Source organism: Mauremys reevesii, linkage group 3, assembly GCF_016161935.1.
Source record: "Mauremys reevesii isolate NIE-2019 linkage group 3, ASM1616193v1, whole genome shotgun sequence".
Classification (NCBI taxonomy): domain Eukaryota; kingdom Metazoa; phylum Chordata; order Testudines; family Geoemydidae; genus Mauremys; species Mauremys reevesii.
In genome coordinates, this window is record NC_052625.1 from 56,535,249 (window position 1) to 56,548,753 (window position 13,505).

The 13,505-nt window shown below is 49.0% G+C and overlaps 1 protein-coding gene across 4 annotated transcripts in view; it reads left to right on the forward strand.

Moving 5' to 3' along the window:
- The window catches only part of GALNT14 (polypeptide N-acetylgalactosaminyltransferase 14), a 188,048-nt gene extending 182,357 nt beyond the window's left edge, over window positions 1-5,691 (forward strand). For all 4 annotated transcript variants that reach the window (XM_039532168.1, XM_039532166.1, XM_039532167.1 and 1 more), the window contains 2 exons: window positions 3,547-3,666; window positions 4,361-5,691. In XM_039532168.1, the coding sequence (XP_039388102.1) occupies window positions 3,547-3,666; window positions 4,361-4,519 (279 nt within the window). In that variant the 3' untranslated portion in view covers window positions 4,520-5,691. The remainder of the gene's footprint in view (window positions 1-3,546; window positions 3,667-4,360) is intronic.
- Window positions 5,692-13,505: the final 7,814 nt, after the last annotated feature.

The following is a 13,505-nucleotide window of genomic DNA, read 5'->3' on the forward strand; positions in this document are numbered from 1 at the left end:
AGGTCCCTCCCCAAAGACTTTAAAGCAAAATAAGCAGTCGTGGGATAAGAGGGAAGGTCCTCTCATGGATTAGTACCTGGTTAAAGATAGAGAACAAAGTATAGGAATAAATGGTCAGTTTTCACAGTGGAGCGAGGTAGATAGTGGGATCCCCCACGGATCTGTACTGGAACCCCTACTATTCAACATATTCATAAATGATCTGGAGGGGAAAAAGGAGTAAACAGTGAGCTGGCAAAATTTGCAAATGATACAAAATTACTCAAGATAGTTAAATCCAAAGCTGACTGCAAAGAATTACAAAGGTATTTCACTGTACTGGGTGACTAGGCAACAAAATGGCAGATGAAATTCAATGTTGATAAATGCAAAGTAATGCACATTGGAAAACATAATCCCAACTATACATACAAAATGATGGGATCTAAATTAGCTGTTGCCACTTCAGAAAGAGTTTTTGGAGTCACTGTGGATAGTTTTCTGAAATCATCTGCTCAAAGTGCAGCAGTGGTGAAAAAAGCTAACAGGATGTTAGGAACCATTAGGAAAAGGATAGATAATAAGACAGAAAATATAATGAAAATATATAAATGCATAATATGCCCACACCTTGAATACTGCATGCAGTTCTGGTAACCCCATCTCAAAAAAGATATATTAGAATTGGAAAAGGGCAACAAAATGATTAGGGGTATGGAACTGCTTCCATATGAGGAGAGATTAAAAAACCCTGGACTGTTCGTCTTGGAAAAGAGACGATGGGGTGATATGATAGAGGTCTATAAAATCATGAATGGTGTGGAGAAAATGAACAAGGAAGTGTTATTTACCCTTTCATATAACTCAAGAACCAGGGGTCACCTACTGAAATGAATAGGAACAGGTTTAAAACAAACATAAGGAAGTACTTCTGTATGCAGTACGCGTCAACCTGTGGGACTCATTCCCAGAGGATGTTGTGAAGGCCAAAAGAATAACTGGGATCAAAAAAAGAATTAGATAAGTTCATCGAAGATAGGTCCATCAATGGCTGATAGCCAAGATGGTCAGGGATGCAACCCCATGCTATGGGTGTCCCTAAACATCTGACTGCCAGGATCTGGGACTGGATAATAGGGGATGGGTCACTCAATATTTGCCCTGTTCTGTTCCCTCTGAAGCAGCTGGCTCCAGCCACTGTTGGAAGACAGGATATTGGGCTAGATGGACCATTGGTCTGATCCAGTATGAGCATTCTTATGTTCTCCCATTACCAATCCAATTCTTAAGAAAGGGGGCTTGGATCATGATGACTTTGAAACTGGTTCTTATTGCCCCTCTCCTTCCCCCATCACAGTTTCAAACCGGCTGAGGATTCCCTATTGTGATGCTGCTGTATAAACCTGCTTATAAAGGGCTCGTGTCTACTGCTTTACAAAGAGTAGTAGATGAGAGTCTCAGCACAGGGGTCACCCTTTCCATATTGCTAAATGGGAGGCTGGTGCCGTTTAGAGGGGAGGTGTGTAAGGAGGTGGGGTTGCAGTATAGAAAGGAGCTCCTGATGTGGAGAAAGCTGAGACTCACTGGAATAGTGCATTTTTCTAGTAGTCCAGTTGAAGCCAATGGGGCTATTCATGTAGTAAGGTAATACTCTGTGAATCAGTATGGGCCCAGACCAATGAGCTGGGGGTGCAAAGTTAACTTCCCCCAAAGTTAGGCATGTTCAGAGCCATGGTTTGAGCTTGGGCCCACCTTTGTTTAAAAGAAGAATTGGTGAAGAGGGTGACGTCAATTTTCAGAGCAGTTTATGGGAGGTACAGACGCCAAGAATAGGATTTGGCCCCGGGGGCTTGATTCTTGACAGATGCAGGACTAATTTGGCACACAGTTTCCCAGGCTGGTAGCTTGCACAGCAGCTGACAGCACGTACGGTAGAATGTTTGGAATTCAATAGCTGTAGGATGAGGCGAACTCTGACATAGAAAAAAGAGCTGCCAAAAGGCCCTTTGGGTGCAGTATACGTCTCCAAAATGCATGCTTCTTGCTTGTGTTGAAATCCTGGGCAATTCTCCCCGACAAGCCTGAGGGCAGCCTGTTTAAGCAGCCAGCTTTGATTTCTGTAAGAAGATGGTGGACGCTGGTCCTAAGAAGCACAGAAAAGTGAGACAAAGTGTAAAGTCTTTGTAGGTTTGGGGCTTTTGTACAATGCACATGTTCCTTTTTGGGTGGCTAAACGCCGAGATCAAACAGAATTTATATGCTCAGGACCTAAAAGTCTGTTGCTGTCTATGTTCATATCAAAGGGGTTAGAACTGCTGACCATCTTGTGTTGCAATATCGAGGGCAGAAGGCGTTCTCTCTCTCTCTCTCTCTCTCTCTCTCTAATAATGCAAACTAATGCGGCCTGAAACCTTTACAAATCAAAGTCAATGGGAGCTGCAAGTGCTGAACACCTCTGAAAATCAGGCCATTCATTGTCCATTAATTCCCTTTGCATTAACAAAGCGTTGCAGGGCTTCGTGAAGCAGCCTTTCCATCTTCTAGTACCAGCCTGGAAGTCACTGCTCCAAGCACTGGAGGCTTCTCCACTGATCCACCTCAGTCTAGCTCCTCTCATACTGGGTGATCTGTAAACAGCTGCGGCTCCTCCCTGCTTCTCTCTAAGTCAACATCAGCTCCCTCCCACCTCTCCTGTCTTGTTGCCTCCTTCACACCTCTCCTGTCTTGTACACCTGGTTAAAATATACATGGAGGCGAGCAATTGGCGAGACCTGAATAGAAGGAATCCTGCCCAGAGAGGGAAACGTTCCTGGGAGAAAGCTTGCCATAAAAACAGCAGGGGCATTAATGGGCCAATAACTACTAGCACACTCAACTCTCCCCTCTGTGGATAGCAGTAAGTCCCATTGAAGCCAACAGGAATTCCTCCTGAATAGGAGGGGGAGCACCACCCGGCCCAGGCATCTCACACTCATATTACTATCTATTTGGTGGTCATGAAACAGGTCGCCACTGTGCTAGGTGCTGTACAAACATAACAGAGACAGTTCCTGCGCCAAATAACTTACAATATAAGTAGAAAATGAGAGACCACAGGTGTCTATAACAAGCAGAGGGGTGGGGGAACCACAGGCAAGTGATAAGATGATACTGATCAGCATGAATGACATGGTGGCAGCGCACCATAACTAGTTAATAATGTGTGTAACCGCTTTAAACCTTTGGGGCTCCCTTCTGCACCACTGGCATCAGGGGGAGTTTGACTAGCAAAATCTGCTACACATCATGTCCTCCTCCTCACCCCAGCCACACCATCGGGAAAGCATCCTATCCCACTGAAAGGAGAGGGAACCATTTCTGTCTCTCTTCCTCTACTAGAGAGCAGGGATCATCTTTTCTATGGTCATTGTCCTCACTCCTCATTCTCTTTGAGCCCCTCTCCTCACAGGGCCTTTTCCCAGCAGCTCTCCCTAGGTCTTGAGACTGTTTTGGTTCCACCTTTCAGGGTGAAAGGATGCTAAAAGATTAGTTTGATTTTGTCCCGGTTTCTCCTCTCTCTCCTTCCAGGAATGGACGTACACATACAACTATCAGGTCCGCCAGCAGCAGCTCTGCTTGTCAGTGCACACCCTCTTCCCAGGCTCCCAAGTGCTGCTGTCACCCTGCAAAGAAGGTGACGGCAAACAGGTAAGTCTTTGATTGATCTGTTGCTGTCTTTGACAGCCCTGGAGTCCTGTTTATCCCCAGAGCAGGTACAGCACCGGCGATGGCCGTATAAGCTTCCCCCACATCATCCCACCAGTGCATTCTGGGTCCTGGAGATACTGCCGCTAGCGGCAGTGGAGTCTCTATGGCCCATTCAATCCTTGGCCTCTCTGCTGAGTGTGTCAGTGAGCATGGCTCTTGGTGCCGCTGGCCATGAGGACATTGCCCATTAGAAACCCAACTGAAACCAGCAGCTCATTGCACACAGGCTGCCTGCCAGCCATCAGATGCTACCATGTTTCAGGAGTTAATGTCCTGGGTGGTGTTTGAACCACAGACCTAGAGGAGAAAACCTTTGTTGATGTATTATTTTTTGAAGCCTGGAGGCTAGGAAGAGGCTACCACCTAACATGAATACTGCTGACAAGGATTGCGGAGTGTCCTCAGTGACTTCAGTGGGAGCAGCGGGTGCTTAGCGCCTCCTAGGACCAGGGCAAGCAGAATCGGATATGATTTCCTTGTTTAAATATCTTCTGCCATCTCCTGGTACTTGCTGCAGCTTGGGTTGAGCCAGCATTATATCTAAAGGGTGATTATTGTTATACAGCTGTTGATACTGCTAGCGCCATCCCCTGAGCCCTCACTCATATCCTTCTTCCCATGTCTCCCTGCACAGCGATGGGGTAAAGTTGGTTCTCATATTGAGCACATGGCCTCGCGCTTCTGCCTGGACACTGAAATGATGGGGGACACCAACGAGAGCACCAGAGAGCTCGTCATCAACCCTTGTGAGAGCACAGCCATGAGTCAGCGCTGGGACATGGTGATGTCCTGACGGCCCAAGGCAGTCATCGAGCAAAACCAGCCACGAGAGCTTCATCGGAAGCAGCCATGGCACAAAGCAGAGGCTGTTGGGAACTCAACAGCAAAACCATTGGGCGCCCTTGTTCATTGTGAGATGGGAGCAGGAGTAAAAAAGGGTTAGGCTGGGGAGCTCCAGGTTGAAGAAGGGATGTCAGCTGTGACCTGCAGTTAGTGGCCAGTTGGGGTGATAGAGTCAATGAGTAAGAACCGCACACAACCAATCCCTAAATGTCTTTCAATAACACTGAGTCCTGGCTGAGGCCTGAGGACTGCCCTACTGAAATACGGTGTGTACAGTATTTATTGTTTTACTGCAAAGATGGAAACTTTGGTGGAAGAGCTTTGGAGAGAAAGTGGAGACCTGGACACAATGAAACAAATGTCTAGTTGGCCGCATGGGTGGCAGGGAGGCTGGTGGGTGGGGGAAGGAGATGCTAAAGGGAGACAAAAATGGTTGCCTGGGGGATGAGCAGAAAATGCCAAGTAATCCTTGCACTTTTCATGGATGTGAATGAGCTTGTCTTCTGCAGGCAGCTAGACTGAAGCTATATTGCACATTCTCATTTGTATATAGTCTGTACATATGGCGTACAGAGAGCCCATGCTGTCATCTGATGCGTGTGACCAGAAACAAGATGACAGGGAGGGTTTGAACTGCTCTCTGCTCTCCAGGCATGGAACCCAGCAAACCACGCCATGGGGGCCAAATGTCTGAGTGCGCTAAATCTACAAACCTTTCTGACAACATGAGGGGAGCAATAACACTGTTACTTCTCCTGTTTGAATGGCCCGGGCAAGCCAAGATCATTGAGTATTCCCCATTAACCTCAGTACAGGTCTCGTGTTTCACACCTGGCATAACTCAAATGTCCACACTACGTCACCCAGGTAATATTTTGCTATTTGAAGGTAATTGTGCCACATTTGCATTTTCCAATCTGCTTAGTACAAAAGCTGGTGCTAGCATAAGACCCTGGGGCCTGAGGGGATGGGGTTTCCTTCTGCATGGTACACATGCCGGTGGGAGTCACCCAGAGGACTTTTGTAGAGAGCAGGAGAGAGGAAAACCACTCCAATGCTGTTGCTGCTTCCCAGAATGTGTGTGTTGAAGGAAGGATTTGGGATTCCCCCAGTTGCATCACTGAGCAGGAAGCCCCAACTCAGGAGATCCCTAAGGGTTCTCTCGCCCCTGTGGCCATTAGTGCTCACGGGCATGGTAGAGGTGACATGTTTCGGTTCCAGGAAGCAGGCATTGGCCAGAGTTAAAATGCCAACATAATGGTGGTGTGGGGCAAGGGGATTCAGTGGGAGAGGGAAGTGGAGACCCCAGGATGTGAAGTTGAGGGGAAACAGTCCTTTCTGAGCTGGTCTTCAGGCTAGGTCCCAGCATAGCAAAAGGGGATGGGGGAGTAGGGCTTTCCAACAGCATGGGACTCACCAAGTCATTCCACATAGGGCCCTGCACAGATGTCTTCTGAGAACAAACACTGGGTGGGATTTTCAAAAGGGCCGAAGTGACTTGAAAGTTAATGAGATTTGTGCTCCTGAATCACCTAAGTCCCACCCTACAAAAGTCCCATCCTCTGTGCCGGCTTCAAACCTGTGACCTGGAGGTGAAGCACCCCCTTATCCAGTTTGCCCAGCCCATCTTCTTGGATATAGTGTTAGGGATAGGAAGGATTTCTCTGCACTAGCTTCTCCCATCCGTGCATGGAGGGAGTCATGCATGTAAATCACCTGGGCATCAAGCGCAGCACCAGCATAGCTATTGTTATTTACACATGGTCCCAGGGTATAAATGCTTTTCCATCTGCTGCAGACTATGTTACTAATCAAATACGCCACCATGGTGTGAACCTGAAGGACTGGAATTGTGAAAGGGTTCAAGGAAGCCGTCATTTCCCAGCAGTGCATCGCACCATTTTCATTGCTTAGCTTTTCGATGGGAAACAGTACAATTAAAAATAGAACAGGGGAAAAAAGAAAACCCCATTCGCAAAGCTGTCAATGACATTGCTGGTTACCTTATTTAACTGAGCCAGTGATTATCATAACTGCTTTACCCACTGCAAATGACAGGCAGGCTGGAATAATTCACTGTCTAATAGTGATAGGAGGGCCCAGGAGGTAAAGCAGCTCTCAAATGCTTGGGTTTTACCTTGAACACACCTGTGTTGTGTTTGCACTGTGATACCTTGATGCTGCATCATTTCTGCTGCCTGCAAAATAAGCAGACAAAATGCTACCTTTGCCTTTTTTTGGTAAGAACTCCTGCTGCTGCTGCTCTCCAACATTCTCCGGGCAATCGATTTACAGCTTGACTATGGGTTCTAAATCTGGAGTTCTCTGCTTTAGCAGGTTTGCTCCCGCCCAGAACTGGGTGAAGAAACTATTGTGCATCTATCAAATCATTTCCCACCGTGGGTTCAAAACATCCATGTTGCTCATGGCCAAAACCAGTCACTGCCGAAGAAAATGCCACCCCCCAAATCCTAGCGCCCTAAAGGGTTGCACCGGCCCTGCTTGGAGCTGGTCCCAGAGCCTCCTGCTTGCAGTACGGGGGGAGGGGGGAAGAAGGGGGCTAATGTCAGGGTGTCTCCCCCTCCCCCCTGCTCCTGCACCCCGCTTACCCCATCTTCCATAGAGCAGGGGGGACACACGATGGCGGGGGGAGCTTCTAGGCAGTAGCTGCCATCTCAGGTCTCAGCAAGCTGATTTAATTAACAAAACAGTGTACTTAAGCCTGGGGTCAGCTACTTAAAGGGGAAATGCGCATTTTTTCTCTCACACACAGGGTGTGTGTCTCTGTCTGCCCTTCCTCCTTTCCTGCTGCCTGTTCCCTGGGAAATATCCCACCCTCTGACTCCTCCACCTCAACCAAGCTTCACAATCATCATCACTATGGACCAGTATTAAATTATTTGTTTAAAACTTATACTGCATATGTGTGTGTGTGTGTATATATATATATATATATATATATATATATATATATAGTCTTTTGTCTGGTGAAAAAAATTTCCCTGGAACCTAACCCCCTCGTTTACATTAATTCTTATAGGGAAATTGGATTCACTTAACATCGTTTCGCTTAAAGTTGAGTTTTTCAGGAACGTAACTACAACATTAAGTGAGGAGTTCCTGTATGTTAGAAGAAGCTCTTGGTTCAAATTCACTTCACTTCCCTGATATGGTGAGGTGGATCTGAATACTATTCCAGGGGCCTAACCCTCTGGGCCAAATCAGGTTTGTAGAAGGCTCTAATTGCAGTGTAATTGCTGAGAGATGGCTGGGGGCAGGAGACAGACAGCATAAAGATAGGGTCTGCATCCCCTGTGACTGTGGAGCTGTGCCACACAGGTGCTCCATCAGGCACCTGTGAGGAGGCTTGGCACAGATAAAATGGATGTAGGTGTGGTGGGTGGCTGTGGAATTGCAACAACACATCAGCCAGCCCTCCACCCACCTAGTGAAGGCACAGCAGCTGCAAAGTATGTTGCAGTCCTGAGGCTGCAGAAGCCACCACAGAGCAGCCTGGAGGGATGAGTCTATCCCCCACGTCCAGCATGCAGCCCTTTATCTGAAGCCTGTTTCGTGGCCCAGAGCACGAGATCAGCCCTCTGATCAGTAGCGTATTTAGAGCAATGTCAGCACAACTCCCATGAAACAATATGAGCAGTCGTGCAACTCTCTAGCACTTTGCAAATGTTCTCTCTCATGAAAAGCTTTGCTTTGGGTGTCAGTAGAAAAGCAAGTGTTGGTGAAATCCAACTCAGCTCCACAGGTTTAATTACCTTATTAAAATATTCCGGCTACAGATTAACTTGCTTTTTTTTTAATGTTTGTTTTTTCCCCTTCATATTTATTATGATTCCACCTGCCATAAACTGGGAGCAGGGAGCCCGTTGACAAGGTGTCTAAATAGGCTTTAATATTTATACCTCTGTGCTCGCAGCAGCAGTGTTATTTGGCAGTTTTTTACACTGATCGAGGAAGAGAAGATAAGGTTCTAATCCTGGCTGGGCTTGTGACCTTTGGGTAAATCACTTGTCCTTGTGCCTGAGTGGAAGCTGTCTGGAAAATTGGATCCAAAGCAGAAAACTCAGAGAAGGACAAAGCCTTTTGCTGCTTTTAAAATGATCTACCTTGGGTGAACAAGTTATGTTAACAATATAATTATAAAATATATTGATGACCTAATGAGAGCTAATCTGAAAGATGTTGTGAAGCGGGGAAACAAACACTCCCCACCTCCCCAAAATCATAATTTGGTTCCCCTGATTTCAGGCCATTTTGCCTTAGGGTGACCAGATGTCCCGATTTTACAGGGACAGTCCTGATTTGGTTTTTTTTTTCTTATATAGGCACCTATTACCCCCCATCCCCGTCCCGATTTTGTACGCTTGCTATCTGGTCACCCTATTTTGCCTTCACCTTCTGTCAGTAGCACAGCAATTGAGTTTAAGGCCAAGCGCAGTGGCTGAAACACCAAATTTTACTCAGTTGTTGGGGAAAAGAAATGGAAAGTAAATTTATAACTCAGAAATGAAAGGGCTACACAGGAACTCTCATTTGAAGATTTACGATTATCCAGTCATGGAAAAGACCTAACATGGAGTGGGAATGTTCCACTAATTGCAGTAGTGGTTTCAGTGCTGCCTCAGTTCCCTCATCTGTAAAATAGGAATAACACATACCTATCTCACACAGGTTTTGTGAGACTTAGTTAATGATTGTAAAGTGCGTTGAACTGGTAGAGTGCTTGCTAAGTGGTGTTATTTATTATATCATATGTTGGCAGCCACCCCCTTGTCCCGCACACTAAAGACTATACGAGCAACCTTCAGAGCTAAAGGATGCTAATCTCTATAACTTGAGCTAAGGAGCCATGCTCTATTGCTGTCACAGACTCACATCCTTTATGGATCAGACAGATAAACCACTGGCCACAGGGGTTACAATGAGTAGCCACCCTAGGTGTTTTGCAAAACAAAACAAAACAAAAAAAGCCACGCTGGAAGTTGCCACCCAGCGCAGCTGCCCTCATTGCCTGCCCCTAGAACTAACCCTAGTTACAATAGGACTCGTGTGTCCTAGCCAATTTAATCTGCCCATTCATATTTTGGACATTGACTATTCAGACATCAAACTACAGACCAAGAATTATTCATAGGCATTATAAAGAAAACAATTCTAATAACAAATTCAAGAGAATCAAGAACTGCTAAAGGTAAGGGTCAATTCACAACTAGAAAAAGAAGCTAACGCTTATTTTTCTGGATAAGTTATTCTTAATTACGTTCTCAGCTCTGGTTTCAATGTTAGCTACATAGAGAGAGTTTTACACAATGTTTAGTCCATCAGCTGTTGGGTTAAATAAGACTGGTATGCGTGCAGGTAGGTTAAACCAGTGATACTCTGACAGAGGCTTGGGAGCCACAAGGGGCTCTGTGACAAAGTGGGAATGTACATGTTTTCACTGAATACTGTGTGGGTGCCTCAGTTTCCCCTATGCATTTCTTAAGTATCTAGGTGATGGGATAAGGGGGTGTGATTGTTGCAGAGCCCAAGAGGACCAGTGTGATGGTGTCTGCACAGAGAATGGCCAACACCCTGTCTCCTGGCAACTGATGGCCTGGGCCCCTCCTCTACAAAGGTGCCGGCTGACGGTGTTGGAGAAAAAAGGGATCAGATGACCTCCTGGCCCAGGAAAGAGACAAAGACCGGGGAGTTTCAGTTTGGAGCTGGCTGTGGAAACAGAGGGAGAGATGCAGGGCTGGGGTCTAAGTTCTCTGCCCCCCCACGATGGACCTGACTGAAGGGGTCCTGTTTGTACCTTCAAGCTCTGTTTTGGACTGTGTTCCTGTCATCTAATAAACCTTCTGTTTTCCTGGCTGGCTGAGAAACATGATGAATCACAGGAAGTGGGGGGGTGCAGAGCCCTGACTCCCCCACACTCCGTGACAACTGGTGGTAGCGGTAGGATGTACTGCATGCCGTGGATGGTGCTTCCTGCAGTAAGTGACTGGGGAGCAATAAAACCAAGGGGGATTGACGAGGACCAGGTGTCCTGAAGGCTCAGAGAGGAGCAGTTTCAGGAGGCAGAGGAGCTACGCTTAACCCCTGGGAATGTGTGACCAGTGAGCAGGACTGTTGCAGTAATGGGGTCCCCCAGGGGACTGCAGTGAGCAGTCTCAGGGACGGAGGAGCCTGCGGCTCGACCCTGGAAGAGAGGTGGTGACCTTGAGAAGGGCTGACACACTAGGGATTCTTCCTGGAAACTGTGGGGAGCTGAGAGCACACAGTCCTGCGAGTCCACAGCAACTTGGGAACAGCAAAGTGATGGCCTATCACCATCTCCTTAAGAAGGACATTGTAATCCTGTGCAAAAAGAGAGGGTTACGCATTGGAAAGTTCACGAAAGTACAGTTAATTGTGCAGCTGGAGGATGATGACTGCTCTAAGGAGCAGATTCCTGATCCAGATGGGGCTACAAGAGGATCTGGGTGCAGCTGGCGTGGTAGTCAGGCATCCCCAAGAGTCCTGTCCCCAACAAGATGAGGGTCTTCACGATCAGGTTCCCCATCAGGGGATCGGAGATGGATGGGATTGGAGCTGAGTCCGAGAGAGCGAGAGGACCATGAGAGACAGTGAGAGCCTGAGAAAGAGCTGCAGGAGAAGCAGCAGCAGCAGCATGAACTGGTGATGGTGCAGCAGAGAGGCATAGGGGACTTCCCAGGGGGAGTGGGGATAGACCCCGGGGTGCCAGTTCCTCAGGGAACCTCAATACTAAATTGCTGCCCCTGGTTAAGGAAGGGGGGGGGATGTGGATGCCCACCTCACTGCCTTTGAGCAGGCTGGCGATTTGAACTAGGGAGACCCTGCGGAAAAGCCCCGGTATCTAGCTCCCTTGCTGCGTCCCAAGGCCATAGTCGCTGTCAGCCAGATGGGTGGGGTGGAGGACAGGCTTTCACTCCTGGCCCCAGCCTATATGTCTGTGTAGACTCTCCTGAGCTCAGGCCCCTCAGACCTCCAGTGGGAGCGAAAGGTGGTGGTCAATGGGGAGACATTCCTAGGACAGAGAGAACTGTTGTCAGGCCCCAAGTGGTGCAGCCTCAAGCTGCTGAGGGGCTGAGTGACCTGGGTGAAGGTCCCAGGGATGAAGCCCCTCACCCTGCCTATGAACTGGATCCCTGTGCAGACACAAGAGGGGTCGGGCTGGCTGGTAGTTGGGGTTCTCCAAGGTATTGGCTGTGAGGTCCTATTGGGGAATGACTGTGTCTCTTTGGGACAGGATCCAGGCCCTGCTCCTGTAAAGGCCGAGGATTTGAATTTGAATCCAGGGAACCAATCGGCTGAGACTGAAATTGTCAGTGAAAATGCGAATGACTTGGCTGGCAGGGGAGAGGAGCTGCTAGGCTCAGTATACCTGCCTGCCTGTAACCAGACCCCTGGGGCTGAGTGGGAGGGAGAGATGCTCCCCACCCTCCAGCACACCAGAGTGGGGGCTTATGCTGGCTCTGATGCTGTGACCAAAACAGCGAGTTCACTGCTACCCCCACTGGGGCAGCAAGGGCAGCACTGAGCTTGGTGGGAGCTGAGACCCCAGCTGAGTGGGGGAACACACAGGCAGGGCAGGACAACTGCCAACCAGGTTTGCCTGATCCAGACATGCTGCTGGGAAGTGATTCCATGGCAGGGAGGGAGCTACCAGGGACAGGGCTCAGGGGGGCTGTGACCCCAGGCCCAGCCAGTGAGAGGGAGCAGGTCCCACTCCCTTCCCCAGCAGCTGAATTCCAGACCCAGCTGCGGAAGGATCCCTCCTTGGAGAAGCTGAGGGAACTTGCTGGCCAGAGCACTCCAACCCCCCTGGGGGAAGGCTGCAGGGAAAGATTCCTGTGGGAGAAGGGATTCCTGTACCGGGAATGGGCTCCCCAAGGGGCAGTAGAACTGTGGGGAAGCAGGAGGCAGCTGGATGGTGCCCCAGAAGTACTGCCGCAGGCTATTGTACCTGGCCCATGATGTCCCTCTCTCGGGACACCAGGGATCCAGTGCCCCAGGCAGCAGCTGCTGCAGAACTTTTACTGGCCCAGTATCTGTGATGCAGTTCAGCAGTACTGCAGGTCCTGCGACCCCTGCCAGAGGGTGGGGAAGGCCCGGGAGAAGGGTGAAGTCCCCTTGAGACCCCTGCCCATCATAGAGGAGCCTTTCCATAAGGTGGCTATGGACATAGTGGGGACCCTCAGCAAGGCGACCCAGTCAGGGAAGAAATACATTCTGGTGGTGACGGATTTCACCACCCACTACCCAGGTGTGGGGATCTGTCCTTCACTGAGGCAGACACCATGGCAGATGTGCTGCTGACCATCTTCAGCAGAGTGGGGATCCCTAGTGAGGTCCTTACAGACCAGGGGTCCAATGTCATGTCAGCCCTGCTCCGGGGCTTGTGGGAGAAATGGGGGGTCTGGCCCTCTGGGATCTGGGGTCTGGGCCTCTGCATATCACCCTCAGTCCAACGGGCTGGTGGAGAGATTTTATAGGACCCTCAGGATGATGCTGAGGGCTTTTATGAATCAGCATCCAGAGAGCTGGGACAAGTACCTGTCCCACCTACGGTAGAGGGAAGTGCCCCAGGAATCCACAGGGTTCTTCCCTTTCAAGCTGCTGTATGGGAGGAGAGTGAGGAGACCCCTAGGAGAAGGGGGAAGACCCCCTGGTGGATCTCTTCCCTGAGATGGGAGCCAGTCCTCCCATCAGGTGTCCCCCATTCAGAATCACTGGGAAAACCGCCCAGGACCTGGAGAGAGAGGTCAAGGACATGCTGGCTTTAGAGGTGATCCAGCTGTTCAACAGCCCATGGGCCTCACCGGTGGGGATGGTTCCCAAGAAAGATGGGCTGATCCGATTCTGTGTGGATTATCGGAAGTGTAATGCCATCACCGTGTCCGATGCTGACC